The sequence below is a fragment of the Curcuma longa genome, chromosome 9 (genome assembly GCF_044706935.1).
Source record: "Curcuma longa cultivar G26 ecotype Majalengka, Jawa Barat chromosome 9, ITB_CL_G26_1.1, whole genome shotgun sequence".
NCBI classification, from domain to species: Eukaryota; Viridiplantae; Streptophyta; class Magnoliopsida; order Zingiberales; family Zingiberaceae; genus Curcuma; species Curcuma longa.
The window spans coordinates 6,477,010-6,495,752 of NC_133869.1; the positions used below are offsets into that span (position 1 = coordinate 6,477,010).

The window sequence follows — 18,743 nt, forward strand, 5'->3', positions numbered from 1 at the left end:
ATCAATCACAAGAAAGAACTAAATTGTAATAAAAAAAATAGCATCCTCAAATTTCACAATGAAAGTGTCGGTATTAAAAGATTTTGTATGATCCATTACAACAACTTATTATGAGCATTATGGTCCAGTGCGTACTGCAGGAGGATTTAGAAACATCTAATAGAGGCCATCAGCGCTTTGAATCCTTATGCCACACTAACTCTCTGAGATGGCCTTCTTTAGTGTGTAGTTCTTTGCAAAAGCAATATAAACCAAAAAGTTCAATGTGGACAGGAGTGCCAACACCAAGAAGTAGTAATCGAGATGCCCTTTGTTCAGGTCATTCGAGATCCAGCCGGGCTGCCCTTCCCCTGAGGTGATAATGGCAATGAATGTGATTATGAATGAGTTCAAGTAATTGCCTAAAGACATCGAGAAGAGGACCATTGCGGTGCATATGCTCTTCATCCTGTCAGGTGCCTGCGCAAAGAAGAACTCGAGCTGGGTAATGTTGTTGAAGACCTCCGAACTGGCCAGGACAAAGAATTGGGGGAGTTGCCATGCAATGCTCAGGGATTCGCCAGCTTTAAAACTTTCCAATCTCTTGCTCTCATTGTAAGAAGCTGTTAGCATTGCTAGGATCAGAAGGAAACGACCTATTCCCATCCGTTGAAGCTGTGACAGCCCCATTCCGTTTCCAAAGTATCGCTTGGCGGCAGGGGCTATGATGTTGTTGTAGACGAAAACCCAACTCATAACACTTATGATTTCGAAAGAACACAAGGATGCAGGAGGGATCGAGAATGAGCCAATCTTTGTGTTCATTGCACTCCCTTGCTGAATGAAGGTGGTGAACATTTGAGCAAACACAGCAGCATATATTATACTGTTAGCCCATATCGGAATGAGCCGTAAGAACATCTTCAACTCTTCTACTTGGGTAACAGTGCATAAACTCCAGGAACTCTGAGGAGAACCATCCTTCAAATCCAAGGCAGAAATAGTAGCTGCTTTGTCTAAGAACCTGAGTAGATTATGTAAAAGCATGAGAGTTCCTCCCAGTTAAAACATAATAAATACAAACCATGAAAGAGAACAAATAAAGTTGAACATGAAATGGGATGTAGAAACACAATATCACCACATCAGCTTACTTCTTCTGTACGAAGCATTTGCCCTTACTCATGTTGCATTACCTTTTTTCTGTAATTTTTTCTCAGTTTACAATATACCATGAATTTTGAGATGATCTAGGGGTTCCAACACGTTCTCAATGCTGGCTAAGTTGATCTTTCACTTGATGATTCAGTAATCAGTAACCACCGGAACTAACAAGTTATATGTTTGGAAAATAATGCTTGTAGATGTGTGCATTACAGGTTCAGTAGAAAATTTACCTTTGATATATTCTCATCAGAATAGTCAGTTTAATGACTGGTTAACAAAAACAATTCTAGTTCTCAAAAGAAACCCAATTATCATTTGCTATTTTAAATTCATTTTAGTGATTATTGTTTCTACTTCCTTTCCTCAAAGTAACAGAAAATTCATTTTTTTTTAAAGGAGAAGTCTCACTATTTAGTTTCAATACACTAAGAAAGAATAGTTCTAATATATGTTCTTTTTTATCATCAGCCTGAAGTTCACTTTACCACAATCTCACATCTGACTGCATCATATATAAAAATTCAAGTATCATTCTCCAAAAACTATACTCTCATATAACATGTAGAGAAAATAACCTGAATCCATTTGTATGTGCCAATCTCTGCTCTCCGACATCTGATGAGTCCTTGTTCACCTCATACAAGAGACTGATATCTCTGGGAATTTCTGCACTCCTCTTCTTGTAGGAAGCAAAAATTACTTGGAGAATACTTTGCAATGGACTGCCACTTGGCAACCTGCGTCGATAATGTGGTGTGCCCATTACAAAGGCTGCTAAGGCTGCAGCCATACAGAATGTTGCAATACTATATCCAAGTCCCCAACTTATATTTTCTTGTATCCATACTATGAAGGTCATTGAAGTGAGCGCTCCTAAGGTGATAGAAAGATAAAACCAACCAAAGAAGGCCCCCTTTTTCTCTCTATCTGAAGGGTTCTCATCATCAAACTGCTCTGCACCAAAAGGAAGAAGTGCTGCCTTGACCCCTCCGCTCCCAATCGCCACTAGGTACAACCCACAGAACAGAAGGGTTGAAGATGCCGAAAAAGCAGAGGAAGTTATTGTAATCATTCCCTATGACCCAAGAAGATAAGCAGATTACATAAAATAATTATTATAAAGAATTGTGAGTGCGTTGATGATGAAAATATATATCAAAAAAAGTAAGACTTCAAAACTGATCTCTCTGAGGAAGACTCTAAAAGTGACTTACTAGGAGGTACACTACAAGGGAAATCAGTATAGTCTTATAATTTCCCCAATAGGTATCAGCAACAACAGCACCAAACAGGGGTGTCAAGAAACACGTTCCACTCCAAGTGGCCACATTAGCAGCATTTGCAGCATTGTTCCCGTGGAGAACAGTATGAAGATACACAATCAAGTTTGCTCCAATACCATTGAATGCGACACTATCCAAGTATTCAAATCCTGTAAACAGAGTGCATGCATAATGCATTCATACAACTGAGCCTATAGACTAATAGTAGAAACTAATTGTCAGAGAAATTTTTATGTTCATGCATGGAGATCTAGTTCCAACACTACTAGCGTTCAAAACATCAGATGACTATTTATCAAACTTGTGTGAAAGATAGAGCAAGCTATATAGCATTTGTGAAAGGTAATTAACAAACATTAGAATGGGTGCTACAAACCATGTTAATTGAGAATGTTGTGAGACCATACCCAAAATTATTGCTGGTGCTTTCGAGGCGCTAGGTCTATGGTGAGGTCCTCGCAATTCATTCTCCGTTTGGCTTGAGGTTGCCCTCTGAAAGCATAGTTGAATTAGTTTAAAAAGATATTTAAAACTCTTTAAAAAATGGTAATTCCTTCATTTTCGCCTAAACTCATCATCAATGCTGGCACTTTTTTTTTTAATTTCACTCTAGATCTTTTGTTAATCGAAAAAAAATAAAAACAATCAGGTAAATTTTCTACTACAAAAAAGTGTAACTGTTTGCATCATAAGTAACAATAACCCTATTCGCTTCCTTATCTGGAGCCAGGGTAGTTCCAAAGCCCATAACAAAAGTACAACAGAGATCTTAGAAGTTGGACAGTTCAGTTTGAAAAAAGATCCACCTAATGAATTACCACACTGCATCCAGTTCTCACCAAATTTAAACGATTGAGATATCTTAGATCAAGATCCATCTTTTTATGCCCCAATCAACTTAACCACAACAAAGCCAAAGAAATCACGGAATCAAAACTTCCACCGACAGATTAGGGAAGCCAATTTGAAAGCTCACTGAAATCCGAGGGCAAAAAAAAGTCCTTTTCCTTCGAGATGCAGCAACAAACCCAGTTAACTATAAAAGACAGCTGATTACCAAAGGGAGCAAGGGTCTTCCTTCTCCACTCTCCAACTCCAAGGCTTCCTCCCTCTCCATTGCGTCGCTGCAGGATCCGAGATCTGGAATGGAGGAGACCGAGCTCAGCTGCTTCTCGCTACTCCCTCTATAACCTCCTTAGTTGACTATGTAGAAGCCAACAACTCCATGCCATTTTCCGCATACTTCAACACGGAAGGTAAACTAATTGATCGTTGGATCAACAGGTACACAGATCGTAAGGCAAAGCAACGTTTTCCTGCTGCGGCCAAACGAATTCGGAGAAACTTTCTGCGTTCGAAGCGCCTACCACTGGGATTCTGATCCGGCCGTTAGAATTTGGTTAGGTAATCAGTCTTTCGGAAATCAACGGTCTGAGTCAAGACAGCGCGATGAGAAGGACCAGAAAGGGATCCTTGCATTATTTCTAGGTAGCATGTAGCATATAAAATAAGCTTCAAATTGAAAAATATCGCATTTAAATTTCTAGAATTTTTCAAAGCGCATATAATACTCGAAAATTTGATACTTTTCTCAACTTTCATGTATTTTCTGAAATATTCCACGTTCAATTCACTTTATTAAATTTAATGACAAAGTGTTGATCGGCTCACCGGCGCACTAAAAATGATGTTAGTTGATTTAGTATAGTCAGTGGTAGGTTGCACTGGATTGAAGTTAGTGCAGTTCAATAATTTTTAATTTAATATATTAAATTAAATTTAAAAAAATTAAAATAATTTAATGTAGTTCTATTAATTTAGTGTAATTTTCATTATGCTATGATTATCTTTTTATTTTTATTGTATTGTATTGTCAGATAAATAAGGAATGATGAAAGTAGACCAACTTATCGGATATCCGTTTGATCCAATTTAATCGATTCGACTCTTAATCAATTAGCCTAGAAATGGGCCGGATAAAGATTGGACCCTGATTTCACTAAAAACAATTAAAATTTTTTAATTTTATTTATTTATTTATTTTTAATCATAGTTTTTAATAATATTTATAATATTTTAATAATACTACTGATATGGTTGAATATTAATTAACATATTCTATTATTCTATTAAATTAAAGTTTTTAATTTATTTATCTTGAATTTTTTTGACGTGGGCTATTGTACCTTTGTATTAAATTTAATTTTATAATTTATTTGTCTTGAATTATCGCATATGAATTTATTCTATCTTTAATCTATTAAATTTATTAATTCCATTTAAACTCTCTTAATTAATCATTGATCTTATTTTAATATTTTATTAATTTAATATCAAATTTATAAAAATTTTTAACTGATATTGCATATTTAATAATAAAATTATCATCGAAAATATAAAATTAATTAAAAATATAATTTTATATCTCATCATATTAAAATATAATAATATTAATATTAAATTAAAAAATTATTAATATCAAAAAATAAAATAATTTAAAATTTAATATAATATTTTTCTATATCTATTTTGACTTTCGATTTTTTTGAAAATTTTAATAGTTATAAAAAATAAAAGAAATATAATTTTTAAAAGAAGAAATAGAAAATTTTAATACTGAAATAATTAATGACTTTAATTTTCTTATACGTGCAAGTTTTTATATTATATTATATTATATTATTATTTTAAAAATAATAATAATAATTTTGAATCACCAACCGATATTGAATTATAATAGACGGTTCTGAACATTAAATACTAAACGATTAAGATTATCGGTTTCGTCGAATTTTGAATCGTCGATTCTAAACCGTTTAATCATCGATTTCGTCGCCGGATTTAGATGGAAATGGTCCATTGAAGCGAGATAGGATTCAATCTTGTGGGTTGCCACGCGCCCATTTCTGGCCACAGGAGCATTTCTTCGAATACAAAATATGCATCCATTCTTCTCCAGCTCTTCTTCATAGCGAGGAAGAGCTACTGCCTACTGTGTGTGCCGCCCCTCCTCTTCTCTTCCATCCATGGCAGCAGCCACTGCCGCCTCTCCAACTCCCATCGCAACCTTTCCGACGCTCTCGCATCCTCGCCGCTCCCAATCGGCATTTGACAAACGCCCGACCATCACGGCGTCGCGATCCACTGCATTCTCGCGCGCAAGTCCTTCTCCCTCGCCGAGATCCGATGTCCGACCTCTCCATCCTCTTGGATCCCGCTCGTTCTTGCACTGGCACGAGGACGCCGGGGCCCGTCGCTTGCCCGCTCTGAGATCCGCCGGCACCGACGGCGATACCCTAGGATCCCTCGCCTTTCCTGGTGTGAGTCTCGCTATCCAACTGGTTTCGCTTCCAATTTCATGCTTGACAGCTGTTCGATCAAGTGTTGGTGGCGTAACTGCGGGTGGATTTCTCCCAGGCCCTACGGATACTGCATCTGGCCTTGTCCCTCGGGATAATTCTTACGGCCGATAAGCTTCTGAAGAAGGCTTTTTTCGCCGCTTCGATCAAGTTCCCGAGCGCCCTCTTCGGGATGTTCTGCGTGTTCTCGGTGCTGACAGCTTTAGATTACGCCGCTCCGTCCGCTGCGAAGGGCGTGATGGACTTCTTTGAACCGGCGACTCTGTTCATTCAACGATGGCTTCCGTTGTTTTATGTTCCTTCCTTGGTGGTTTTACCTCTTGCTGTGAGAGATGTTCCCGCGGCTTCGGGTCTCAAGATTTTTGTTATCCTTGGTATGCAGTTTGTTCAAAGATCCTAGTAGCTAGTTTACTTCTCTTCCACCTGTAAACAATTTGTGTAATTGTCTGCGCCATGACTTCATATGGGTGATAGGACTGGCTATACTTTACATGTCGAAACATTGGACAGTTTGGAAACAAACTTATACAGAAAATACTACTGCAATTTAGATGAAAATGTTAAAAAGAATTTGAGGTTATTAGAAAAGATAAAATAAAAAATGTTAAGATTATATCAAAGGTGACCTTGATTTCACAATTTGAAATATTGAGTTAGTTAGAATTGAATGTGGAGTAGAGAATGATTCAAAGAAAACTCTACTTAAGACAATTATAATTGATTAGAAATGTGTATTACCAGTGATATAACTTTATGTAAGTTCATGATACGAGATAATTTGTGTAACCCACCCATAGTTTGTATTCACATGATATTGTTGCTGTGGTTGTTGCTGTCTATTCGCTGCCTTCTTTGTACGAAATGTGGTTTCTTGCATTGAGTGAGGACAATATCATGTGCATGCAAGTTGATTCGTGCTTGTTACTAGCAAGTAATGTCATATGCCAGTGGAAGAGTCTTGCTATTGAGGAAGATAGCAAAAGAGGAAAAACAAGTGAAGTTAGAGAGGTGGTGGTGTACAAGGACTACAAATTGTGTCTCTTGAAAAGAAAACTGATTTTATTGAAAAAAGGATTTAGAGTAAATCTAATAGGAAATAAAATTGAGGAATGATTTGACCAATTGAGTGGAACCAACACATGCCAGTACATAATTTTTTTTTCTTTTGATAGTTTTTAGGATTAAAATGAATACAGAGTTGTATTACAGAATTTTTTTTCCAAAGAGTTGGGAAAGGGGCACCTCGAATAGGGGAATGCTATAATCTTGCATATGGGACAAGAAACATGGTTCTTTATTCTCTGATCATGTTGACCTCTCTGTTTCACTGTGATGCTGCATTATTCAGAACATTGTTTGAGAAGAGTTGTTATTTTCTTTAGATGTTTTATTCTCTAATTGATTTGATTTTTCCCTCTGCACCTTCCTTTCTAATTTCTATTTCCAATTACAGTTATCCAATTTATTAGTAGAAATTGTCAAGTGAACCCAGCTCCTTTCTTCACAATAAGGGGATTTTTGTTAAATTTGGGAATAGGATTGCAAAAATGTCAATACTAATTTAAGATGGCAGCCAACTATAAACTACATTTTTATTGCATTGAGTGATCTGTATTTAAAGACAAATCATTTTCTTTTGTCAGTTGGTGGCTGGTTGGCGTCACTTTCTGTTGCAGGTCAAACTGCAATAACTGTCAGAAAACTTGTCAAAACAGAAATGATACCAGCTGAACCCATGGCAAAATCCTCTCCATTTTCCAATGTTGAACTTTGGACTTGGGCTTCTATTTTCCTTTCAACATTTGCTCTTGCCTATGTTAACCCAACAGCACTTGGTACAAGTGCAAGGACATGCCTCCCATTCCTTCTAGCTGCAACAGTCTTGGGATACATGGTTGGTTCTGGGTAATAAACTTCTGTATATATATATTTTTTAAACTAAAACAAACTGCTCTTATGGTGATATTTTGGAGTATGAACAGCTAATGGAGCTACCATTCTTTTGTCTCAGGTTACCATTTAATGTGAAGAAGGTATTCCACCCAATTATCTGTTGTGCACTCTCTGCTGATCTGGCAGCTGTAGCATATGGATATTTCTCAAAGTGTAGCTTGGATGCTGTCCTAGGTTCATTGCTTTCTTCTTTCAATCCAAGTTATGTTGGTTTAGTTGTAGTCATCTGATAGTTGGTAGATTTGGGACTGCACAATCCTTGATTTATTTTATTTTTATTGGTAAAAGTGAAGGTTTTGCGCTATACTTTTACCACTTTCATCAACCTGTTGGAGTTGCTCAAAGTTTTTACTTTTGTTCTGATTTTAGACTTTAGAGCAAATGAGTTACAACCAACTAAACTTGTAAATACTTGTCCCTACAGCTTTACCAACGAGGACTTGCACCAGGCAGTTTGCTCTTTTCATCTTTTACTAGTCAGAAGCTTGCTTTTAATGTTGTGTTTTTATGTTTGTAAGCTTTTTGTTGATTTTTGCAGCTAATTACCTTACAAAAGTGTCATCAAATCCTGGAGCTGGTGATATTCTTATGGGTTTTCTTGGATCTGTTATAATTTCGTTTGCCTTTGCTATGTTTAAACAAAGAAAGGTATTGTCTGCAGCATCTAACCCATTTTTAATTTCTTAAGATATGAACTATTATGTCGACAGTTTCTCATGTGTTCTTGGCTAGTAGCTTGTCAAGAGACATGCTGCTGAGATCTTCTCATCAGTGATTTTTGCAACCATCTTCTCTCTGTACTCAACTGCAATCATAGGGCGTCTTGTTGGGCTAGAACCAAATTTAACCATTTCCATCCTACCAAGGTGTATAACTGTGGCATTAGCCTTGAGCATAGTATCTTTCTTTGAAGGTACACTCTGACACTAACAATAACTGTATTTTGTTATTAGAACCTGATTAAGACATGCAATTAAACAACTACAGTCTAGATGTTCCAAGAGTTGGTACCATATATATAAGTTAATTTGCAGTCATTTCTCATATTTCTTGTTTTTTGATAAACACGATTAAGTCCTGCAATCAAACTACTGCAGTTTAGATGGTTTTCTTTCTAGAATCAATACTAGATTTATAAGTTAAATGTCAGCAATTTCTCCCTTTTATGCTGTTGCATTGAACATGACACAACTATATAGCAGATGAGATTCTGGTTTCCTTTTCTTAAGCATGTATTGCTCTTACCTATCACTGAATTATGCGCTATGTGTGCTTGTAGGTGCAAATCCATCTCTGACTGCTGCAGCAGTAGTTCTAACTGGTGTGGTGGGAGCAAATTTTGTGCAAACTGTAATGGATAAACTCCGCCTTGATGATCCTATTGCTAGAGGAATAGCAACAGCTTCTAGGTATCAAGTACAGCCCTCCTACAAACTTACATCGGCTTGATGTGATTTAAAAACCTGTAACAGCATTGGAAATCTAGTTTAGTAGATTATGATTAATTCGAGTTATTAGAGCACTATAAATATCATTCTGAGAAATCAAATGGGGGAAAGCTGACAACTAACTGATGCGTATATTCTAGTCAAAGTTTCTCTCAGGCTGAACTATTGTTCATAGCATTCAACCATCCAGGGATATACAGTTTATTGTTTTTCTGTTAATCTTCTTGGTTTAAACTTTTCATTCCTTGCTTCAAGGTAAATGCCATTCATTGCTATTTTTAAAATTGTGCTTCTAGTTTGATTCTGGTAGTTTATTGAACCGCTAAGGAATTTCGTGGTATTTTAATTGAGAACAATAATTTCTACCATTGTGTTTATTGAGGAAAATTTCAAAAATTAGAAATGAAAATTTTTCAAAAACAGGAAATTTCAGGAAGATGAATTTTAAGTTGTAACGGCAATATGAATAACTTATTATGAGATTCCACTCTTTATCCGTGTCTAGTATTTCTTGGAATTTCTCCAATTGAGCATATATAATATTGCATTATTATGCATTCTTGCACTTTGTGTTGTAATAGTGTCCCAACTATTTGGTATGAAATATTCTTGCACTAATCATTGCCTGCGTTTTCTTTATCAGTGCTCATGGATTAGGGACAGCAGCATTGTCTGCAAAGGAACCGGAGGCACTTCCGTTCTGTGCCATTGCTTATGCATTAACTGGAATCTGTGGATCATTGATTTGCTCTGTTCCAATTGTAAGACAAAGCCTGCTGTTTATAGTCGGTTGAGAAATATCTTCTGTGCGCACGCATTTGATCATTCCGTTGTTACATTGCCGAGATGAATGAAATCCTCTCTGCCATTTTTCTCCAAACTGAAAGGCCTCTTGTACATTAACAGTGTAACTATCTAAATATAAAGTGGAAAATACATGTCCTCTGCATATATTATGAAATCGGTGTTTTGTGGCGCCTGAACTTTTTCTTTATTCATGTTTTAGAAATGTGGTTCTTGTTCATTTTTGTTTTATTTTGTTGTGTGTGTGTGTGTGTCTTTTCCTCGTCAGTTCAACTTTTTGGCGTTGAGTTGATTTTTATCTTTATTTTCGCCATTTTATTCCAGTTTCTACGAGTCAACTAGGGATGATAATCTCTTCTGAATTTGACGATTAATAATCAGAAAAATAGGTAGCCTTCTTTGATGAATCTATGCTTGAGATTTGAGAACAAGGGGGTGTTTGGTTTTAAGTTGTATTTTTTCAATGAAAAGTTGGGGTTGAAAAATATGTAAATGTATAGTTGGGGTTGAGAAGAGGTTGAGAAAATGTAAATGTAAATGGAGTGTTTGGTGAATATGAGGTTGAATTGTATTTTGGATGTCCATTCTTATTAAAAAAATTAAAAAATTATATCAATTTTAGTTAAAAAAAATGAAAAGCATTATACTACGTGCCTCGCCGTCCCGCTAATCTCCAGCGCGCCTCGCCGTCCCGCCAATCTCCAGTGTGCCTTGCCGTCCCTCTAATCTCTAGCACGCCTCGCCGTCCCGCCAATCTCCAGCAGCGACCACGCCGTCTCGCTCCTATTGGTTTGATTTCTACGTTCGCCAATCTCCAGTACTGCCTTTGGCCGCCACGACCGCTCGAGCAAGGGGGAGCGCATCATTTGCTGCCGGAGTTGGTCCCTTTCATATCCTTCGGAGGTATCTACCACCTAGAAGGCGGCGAGATGGAGCCGAGATGACCTGGTACCGCTACTATCCTGATTTATCAGCTTGATGGACTGGCGATAAGAAACCTTACACAAAATGGACTGGCGATAATAAAAAGGACAAGGATAAAAAATGGACTCACGAATCAAATTAGACACAGCACAAGGAATAAATCTTTAAATCTTTAAAGACAAGGATAACAAATCTTTAAATCTAAGGACAAGGATAACAAATCTTTAAATCTAAGGACGTCACCTACACAAGGATAAAAAACTAGACACAGCACAAGGAACACGTACACAAAAAGCGACGCAATAATCGATTCGCGAGGAGGTGGGAGAAATACACAGCACAAGGATAAAAAACTAGACACAACACAAGGAACACGTACATGAATACACAGCAATAATCGATTCGCACAAGGAATACACAGCAATAATCGATTCGCGAGGAGGAATACACAGCACAAGGATACACAAAACGTACACAACGACGAATGAGACAATAACATTGCACGAACTGTAAGAATCGACGAAGGGAACACGTACATGAACGATTGCAGCATCCAAAATCACGACGAGAAAGAAACCTAGGAGCGGGATTTGGGGGCGACGAGAAGAAACCACCAAGGGGCGCAAGGGGCGTGATTGCTGATTTTTAGAGAATAAAAAATTTATAAAAAAATTATATATTTTTTTCAAGGATAGATATGTAATTTGAATTTTTAGGTTGACAAAAAGGATCTCTATAGGTCCTTTTTGCCAACCCCTAATTTTTCATTACCCCAACCCCATATATACATTCTCCATTTAAACCCAAACACCCAACTTGGCTCCATTGCACAAATTTCAAGACTTCAATGGAACATTTACATATGGAGAACCTAAAACCAAACACCCCCAACATTTACATATGGCTTCCAAAATCACGGCCAAAACTGAGGCATTCCTGCTTGCATGAACTACGAGACACGTGCTATACTATAAATAGTGCATGAGAAAAGATGATAACCAACTATCTAAGTTATGTTCCTGTGTAGAAGAACATACTTCAGCATTGTTAACATCAGGATGAAATATCAGACTATAACATAAACAACCAGAAAGACTAGATAAATTGAACATTAGATGAGTTCAATAAATTGGCACAGCATTGTGCCCTGGCTATGTATGACTTTAAGGTTCTCGCACTTGAATCCTACATCAAAATTCCAAATCCTGAAAAATGCTAGAAAAATACTAAATAAACCATAATATAGACTGCCATGTAATGAGTGAAGGCACAAAACAAGCAATATAGTTAAAATGATCAACAAAAGCCTGTTCTCTAGTCAACCCAAATGGTTGGTGAATAAGATGATTCCAAAAAACTTGATATTTGTGGCAAAAATAAATTTCAAATTATGTTCAATTAGAAATGACAGATGATCCAAATAAAAATAAGCAGTTGCACATGTTAAAAGATGGGGAAAAGGAGCATTAAAATACACTCCATTCACACAAACTTATATGAGAAGGCAAAGACATTTAAATACTAGTTACCCTCCCACAAATACAGCTCAAGAAGCTAATGTTTAAATAATTTTTTAAATAATAACAATAATAAACAAGAAAACCATTTTTTGGGTCATCTGTAACATACTGAACAAGTAATTCATTTTTCTGTATCATCCGTAATTTCAGAAGATTACGGAATACAGACACAGAGTAGCATGTTAGACAATTATCAATATTACATATCTAGATATTCTTTGGCTTCATCTTTCACCAACTAATATTTTCAATGCTTAGTTCAAATATTTTGCAAACTGTTCATACCTGATAATGAAAGACACTGATCCAGGGTCTGTTGCCTTCTTGTTTTTCCTGATGGCTTGTCACGTCTGCTCCAAGAACCAATTTTACTAACCACAGACAGGCATCTGGGCAATAAGGTTGCCAAAGTTCAGAGGCAGAAGTTCACATCCCAAATGCTTGACTGTATAAATCACCTGCGCTCGGCATGTGGAAGTTGTTTACAGGGGTGCTTTTGTAGTAGTCATCGAGCCCAGTTCTGTCATTCCTGTAGAACTCACCCCTGCCCACATCAGCTCCAGTACGCATGCTGTTCCAGGCATCCCAATGGTTATTTGAGTTTAGTGGATTCCTTGGTTGTTGGAACGATAACTGTGTAAGTGGAGAGAAGCCTGTATGGCTCTGTGCAAAAAGTCGAGGTGCAGCAAAAGCATCTGGAGGCAAGAATGTTTCCCCTACATCTGGCATCCCCATGTTTTGATGAGATGAAATCATCTGCTGTGACATTAGGTGAAACCTTGGGTCGCTATCAGAAGTGATAAATTGTGCAGTAAATGAAGAATTCAATCCCAATGTTCTCATTATTTGGTTCAACAGGTATTCGACTCTTGCCAACAGCCAGTATTGCAGGATCTATAAACTCCACATCATCAGAATGATCAACTGAATGTGATTGATAATGATTTTCACCTGAAGTGGAAGCATGCCTATGATTTACACAACATAAAAATCTCCAAAACAAACAAGAAAGCAAGATGTACAAACCTGAGTAGGCAGTGTCATGTGTCTGGTTAAATCTGGTTTGAGACAAACCCTGGAGGAGGTGGTCTGCTTGGAGTTGAGAATCCAGGTGGCACAGCAATCTTGGCCAGCAAAACACCTTCCAAAAAAAGGGTTTTCAGGATGTAGATTAAAGGCATGAAAGACAAAAGTTGCAATAAAGGAAATGCATCAAGTGAACTTGAACTTGAACTTGCATTGAAAAAGAAAGTACTCAACAAATCACTCTCAGAAAGGGCATACAAGAATCAGATAGTAATGAATATAAAAAAGAAAGAAAGACATGCGGCAGAAAGTAAACAAAAACAAACGAAAATGCTAGCAACCTCTCAAGAATTAGCAGCAGCCACTTTCAGGACGCTGTCCTTGTCATAAGGTGTACAGCATGCTGGACATCCCGAGCTTCTGTGTCATCCTTTTCAGCCATTTCAATTATATGATGCCAACACCAAATACAAATCTATACATAAGAAGAGAACAATTGAATGCATGATCATATCCATAAAAGGCAGAAGTTATAATTTTGAATAAGCTCGACAATGCTAATACAAAGATCCATATTAAGATATCAACTCAGTTGGGTTATTTTAGACTTTTAATTGCTGTATAATTTTACAGCACTGTCCAGCAAACGGTATACTGCTCAATAGTCTTCTCTGGCTTAGTTTTAATCATATAGGAAACTTTATTGTTTATAAAGTTAGAAAAGTGCCTTGACACAATATATATTCTCTAAAAAAACCATTTAAAATCAGAAAGGTCAAAACAATACATTTACTGTGTTAGATTAGCATACAATTTGATGTCTCGTAAGTTGCCTCAGAGTTCAACCTTGCATACACCATCCAGTGTGTTCCCTTTTGTAGTGCAACCATGTACTCACATGGAGAGGGAGCAACCGATGCTACAAACGATTGGGTACACTAGACAGATCCCAAACTAAATTAAATAATCAGAGTCAAAGGAATATTATCAAACAGCATTGACCCTATTACAAGGCTTACAGTCATGAAAATAGGGAGCATATCATATGGTTGACCATGAAGCCATTCTAAAGTCGGCTGTGGCGGCGTACATGCAGCGAACGAGCCTCCTGCTCTCGCTACGTGTCAATGAGCTGGAGCAAGAGAGGGGTCCGCGTCACAAATACACGTATTTAGCAGATTTTAAAAAAAAAACGCAGTGGCAGTGCAGTAAATGACATCTCGCCCTACGACGAGATCGCATTGGGGGACCATTGGGAGACTCCTCGATGCTTAATTTCTTAGCAGAAGATCGACAGACTCCAAGTATGAGAGAGCGTCGTCGCCCCCGAGACATAGGTGAGTTGGTTACGACGCAGCAGACTTGCAGAAGAGGGCAAGGTTTCGAATCCTGACGAACAAAAGTGTTTCTTCTGCCGTAACCAACTCATACCTCATATCCACACCGTGGGCCCGACCGTGTGGGACCACTAAGGTGACGGATCCACCTTTTTGCAGAAGAGAGAGCGTCGTCATCTTCATCCTCCAGGTGTCTTTATGTTAATGGTTGACTATCAAGAATATAATGGTATTTGTTTATGAGATCAAATCTAAAGCCGATTCGTAGTTAGACTTAGAATTATATTGACTTGTTGATGGCAATCGATAAATTCAAATAATAAGTTTGGAAACAGATTTTATATGGAAAACAAAATTCGTATTTATACGCATTAAGTGGTCCATTTATGGGCCCGGCCCGTGGAGAGTCCAACTCGTATGATAATGAGTGGCATAATCGATTACATACGCACACGCAGCACCACCAGTGGCGGCGGCGACGAGCGGACGGCGTTCGAGCGAATTCCTCTCTTTAGCCACCTGAGGAAGGGGTGAGATTTCTATTCACTTTCTCGATTTATTGCTTGCGTGGTTTGCTTGCTTGAAAAAGGGGACAAGTGATTTTGATCTCTCTGGTAGAAGTAAACGGAGGCTACCCTAATTATTGTTGTTGTTGTTGTGGTTGTTACTTCTTAATGTGGTTATTCATGTCGATTTGCATAGAATTTATTCTTGCTGGATTCATGCTCTTTCCTGGCCTCTTTTTTTTCCCTTGTTGAAGTTTGTGGGTATTGAATGAGAATTCAAATTTTTTATTTCATAAATCTCCGATCTCCGCTGAACACCTGAGAGATTTATCAAATCCGAATGGAATTTAGAGTTTGGTTCATGGATCTCTCTGAGAATACTAAAGTTTATTCGAAGATAGGTTTTGGATGAAAATTTCGTGTAATTTGTCGGCGGTCTTTGGGTTCTCTTTGTGATGTTAAATAACCTAGGCTATCATGATATAATGGAACCCCTGAAATTTCTCGTATGGAAGCAAAAATTTAATTTTCGCCAATCCAAATAAACCAAAAAAAAGAGGAAAAGTTAAATGAAATTTTTACATGAACAGATAAGTTGAAGAATGGATTGAAAGATAATTTGAAAGTGAGAGGAATAAGTCCCATATGGATCATTTGACTTTGTTTGTTGTGATGAAAAGACAAATGGCTGAATAGATCAATTTTAGCATTTGTATGGAAAGTTAATTAAAACTTGTTGGCTAATAGATTATTCACCCTGTCTCTCTTAATATATATATATGTTGCATGTGGGGAGGATGAAATGAGGAGAAGGAAGAAGAGGAAGTGTCAGTCGGTGAGTGTTCTAGGAGAATAGTGGGGCTTAAACTTTGAAAGAAACAGGAGCTGGCAGGTGACCTAGCATTGAACAGATGCTGAAGTTGTGATATTGAAATGTCACAACTCAAAGAAAAGATCAATGTGGCACTCCAAATGCATCTAAATCTACAATTTTTTAAAAGCAAGTAATCATCAGTTCATGACACAACTTAGAGAATAGTTTCTCTTTCATCATTCTCATTTGTTTTCCCATGGTTACTATACATCTCTTGTCAATCTACCGCATGCATTCTCTGTCAACTCCACTCAACCACATAAAGAAACTTATGTTCCTTAACCTTTAGATGAGAAATGTTGCAGTGATAACTTTTTAAGCTTGGTGAGATTATTCAGGTTGAACAAATGCATTCAATTTCTGAACAAAGGCTGTTTTCTAGGTTCTGAATGTCAGGTCATCATTTTCTGTGTCAATTTTGTTTAGCTTTAGATCTTGTTCTTATGTAATGGCTATGCTTGCTATTTCTTGATAACAAGCATTTGTCAAAACCTAGTTCTTTGTAATACCTTATCAAACAATATTTGGTAGAGAAATGTGAATAATGCAACAATTGATCAGGGGCATGCTTCAGCCCTAGGTCCTGTGATTTCGTTTTCCCTCTACCTTTTTTTTGTTTTTTTCTTCTTCATCTAAGATTCTATGTTTTGCCATTTTATCTGATCCATTTGGTTGAGTGCTTGTCATAAATTAAACCAAATTATTGGTTTTCTGAACTTCTACTCTAAATAAAAAATATTTAAGGTATTCACTTCAATAGCTGATCTTATTCAGTGCAACATTTCAGAGATTAGAACAAGCTTCTTAACTGCAAAGCATTAGATTAAGTTGGGTAACGCTATTAAATCAATCTAGAGACTGAGTAGAGCTGTCTTATAACCCTTTCTTTTTTCTATTTGCTTCCTTTTGTTGGGAACATTTGAGTGGAATTTCTAGGTTATCCAATCTTTTTAATTTTTAGTGTAGCTAAACAAGCTAAGAAGCAGGAACTACTAGCTGTAGGTATAATTTTCTGCATTTAACGGCTATGCCTTCCCATTAAATTAAATGGTGGCCAAATTGCAAGGTCAATATTATTGTGTTGTGTTGGAATTTTGATCGTCGGCTGGAAAAGTACAATTTGTTACCATGCCATGTCAACATTTAGTAGGCTTCCGTATACTTCAAATCAGTTTTAATCTTATAATTCTCTTCCACTTAGCTCATTTATCTCACAAATGAGAATTGGATCTTAGGAAATAATTGGCACATCTATTTCATCATTTTAAAAGGAATAAATACAAGATAATTATTCTAAAAAGAAACTAAGAAATAGAAATAATCCCTAAACTAGAAGCAAATCTCATAATCATAGGAAGAGAATAAATAGGTCTGTACAGAAATTCTAAAAACGACAACAAATTACAATCCATTGATCTGAGCTCTCCTATCAACATTCTGATTCATCCGGGGCATTTTGCTCACTTTCCAACATGTATCAATAAAAAAGTATTGAATTAAAGTTTTAAAACAACTGGGTTACAAAAGTATAACAAACATGTTGATTAATAATTAGACCTAATTAATGCTAAAATGAGTTTCATGTATCAGAGGAGAATATTAGTTTTTGTAGCATAGATAATTCTATAATTTTTTAAGATTCATGTTAAATAATGCTCTTAAAATATTTCTATATTTCTGTAAATATATCTTAGTTAATCAATGTAAGTTGGTATTGATTTCTCTATTGGAACTAGAGCAGCCATAGAATAAGATATTGATACTTCTGTGCTTCTTCATGTCCTTGGTACTAGTGTTTTCCCTCCTCTCATATGAAGACAACGTTGTATCAACTATTGATACCGGTGATACAGTACTATTTATCATCTCTAACATAGAAACCAGTCCGATTGAAGCTTATGTTTGAACTTGATTTGTGCCCCTCGATTCTCCTGGTTTTAACGAAGTTCTTTTGATTTTGATTTCAGAACAATCAGATGGGAATAATAACAAGCAGCTTGCCTTTCTTACTGGGAACAGGTTGCGGCATTTACATTGCCCAGAATTACAACGTCCCCAATGTGAAGGAGCTAGTCAATACATGGATTTATAAGGCGAAGGCATGGGAAGAAAAATACAAGAAGCCTAAGAGGGATGGAGATTAGCCGTAAATGTCTTCCTTTTCTGTATCGTTGTTGTTGTGCCAATTCACATGCACAACAAAACCTTACGTGCAGGGATTCTTCAGTGTGATTTCACGTTTTTGTGAATAACAAAATTTTGTCACTTGGAGTAGAGTTTTTCTTCATATTTTTGCATTATTTTTTAGCTTTGCCATACTATCTTGTTTGTTTCTTGTGAACTTGGGCAAATACTAGGATTCGGACCTGCTTAGGAAGAATTTTGAGTTCATCTGTTCAAAAATGACCCATCGAAGCTCTCTCTTATTTGTTGGACTAAATGATTCGACAATAAGACACAACCCTTTTCAACTTAAAACATGAAACAAACATACAATATAAAAACGATAGAACACGTTTGCGCAGTAATTTAACATTTTTTATCATATGTTTTACTTAATTAT

General features: G+C 36.8%; 2 protein-coding genes across 3 annotated transcripts; one reads left to right on the forward strand and one right to left on the reverse strand.

Moving 5' to 3' along the window:
• Positions 1–29: 29 nt before the first annotated feature.
• LOC141835202 (protein NRT1/ PTR FAMILY 8.3-like) lies at positions 30–3,651 on the reverse strand. Its single transcript, XM_074722634.1, has 5 exons — positions 3,487–3,651; positions 2,837–2,921; positions 2,361–2,578; positions 1,722–2,221; positions 30–1,003 (listed from the first exon to the last, which is right to left on the reverse strand). The coding sequence occupies exons 1-5, from the start codon at positions 3,544–3,546 to the stop codon at positions 196–198; spliced, it is 1,671 nt and encodes a 556-aa protein (XP_074578735.1). The 5' UTR covers positions 3,547–3,651; the 3' UTR covers positions 30–195.
• Positions 3,652–5,405: 1,754 nt separating this feature from the next.
• Positions 5,406–10,149, forward strand: LOC141834967 (plastidal glycolate/glycerate translocator 1, chloroplastic). 2 transcript variants are annotated; one of them, XM_074722371.1, is made up of 8 exons: positions 5,406–5,749; positions 5,847–6,162; positions 7,432–7,693; positions 7,800–7,915; positions 8,280–8,389; positions 8,477–8,654; positions 9,021–9,150; positions 9,833–10,149. In XM_074722371.1, the coding sequence occupies exons 1-8, from the start codon at positions 5,456–5,458 to the stop codon at positions 9,981–9,983; spliced, it is 1,557 nt and encodes a 518-aa protein (XP_074578472.1). In that variant the 5' UTR covers positions 5,406–5,455; the 3' UTR covers positions 9,984–10,149. The 2 variants fall into 2 exon arrangements, with proteins under 2 accessions (XP_074578472.1, XP_074578473.1); XM_074722372.1 differs by having other exon boundaries at positions 9,048–9,150.
• The last annotated feature ends 8,594 nt before the right edge of the window (positions 10,150–18,743 follow it).

What these genes read in the sequence shown, in the direction of transcription:
- LOC141835202 (XM_074722634.1), bottom strand. Translation starts at nt 3,546, where the DNA reads ATGGAGAGGGAGGAAGCCTTGGAGTTGGAGAGTGGAGAAGGAAGACCC. An exon ending in CCCTTGTAGTGTACCTCCTA is followed by an intron (nt 2,222 to 2,360) that starts GTAAGTCACTTT and finishes CTTGGGTCATAG; the next exon opens with GGAATGATTACAATAACTTC. An exon ending in GCACATACAAATGGATTCAG is followed by an intron (nt 1,004 to 1,721) that starts GTTATTTTCTCT and finishes TAATCTACTCAG; the next exon opens with GTTCTTAGACAAAGCAGCTA.
- LOC141834967 (XM_074722371.1), top strand. Translation starts at nt 5,456, where the DNA reads ATGGCAGCAGCCACTGCCGCCTCTCCAACTCCCATCGCAACCTTTCCG. An exon ending in GATCCCTCGCCTTTCCTGGT is followed by an intron (nt 5,750 to 5,846) that starts GTGAGTCTCGCT and finishes GATTTCTCCCAG; the next exon opens with GCCCTACGGATACTGCATCT. An exon ending in GGATACATGGTTGGTTCTGG is followed by an intron (nt 7,694 to 7,799) that starts GTAATAAACTTC and finishes CTTTTGTCTCAG; the next exon opens with GTTACCATTTAATGTGAAGA.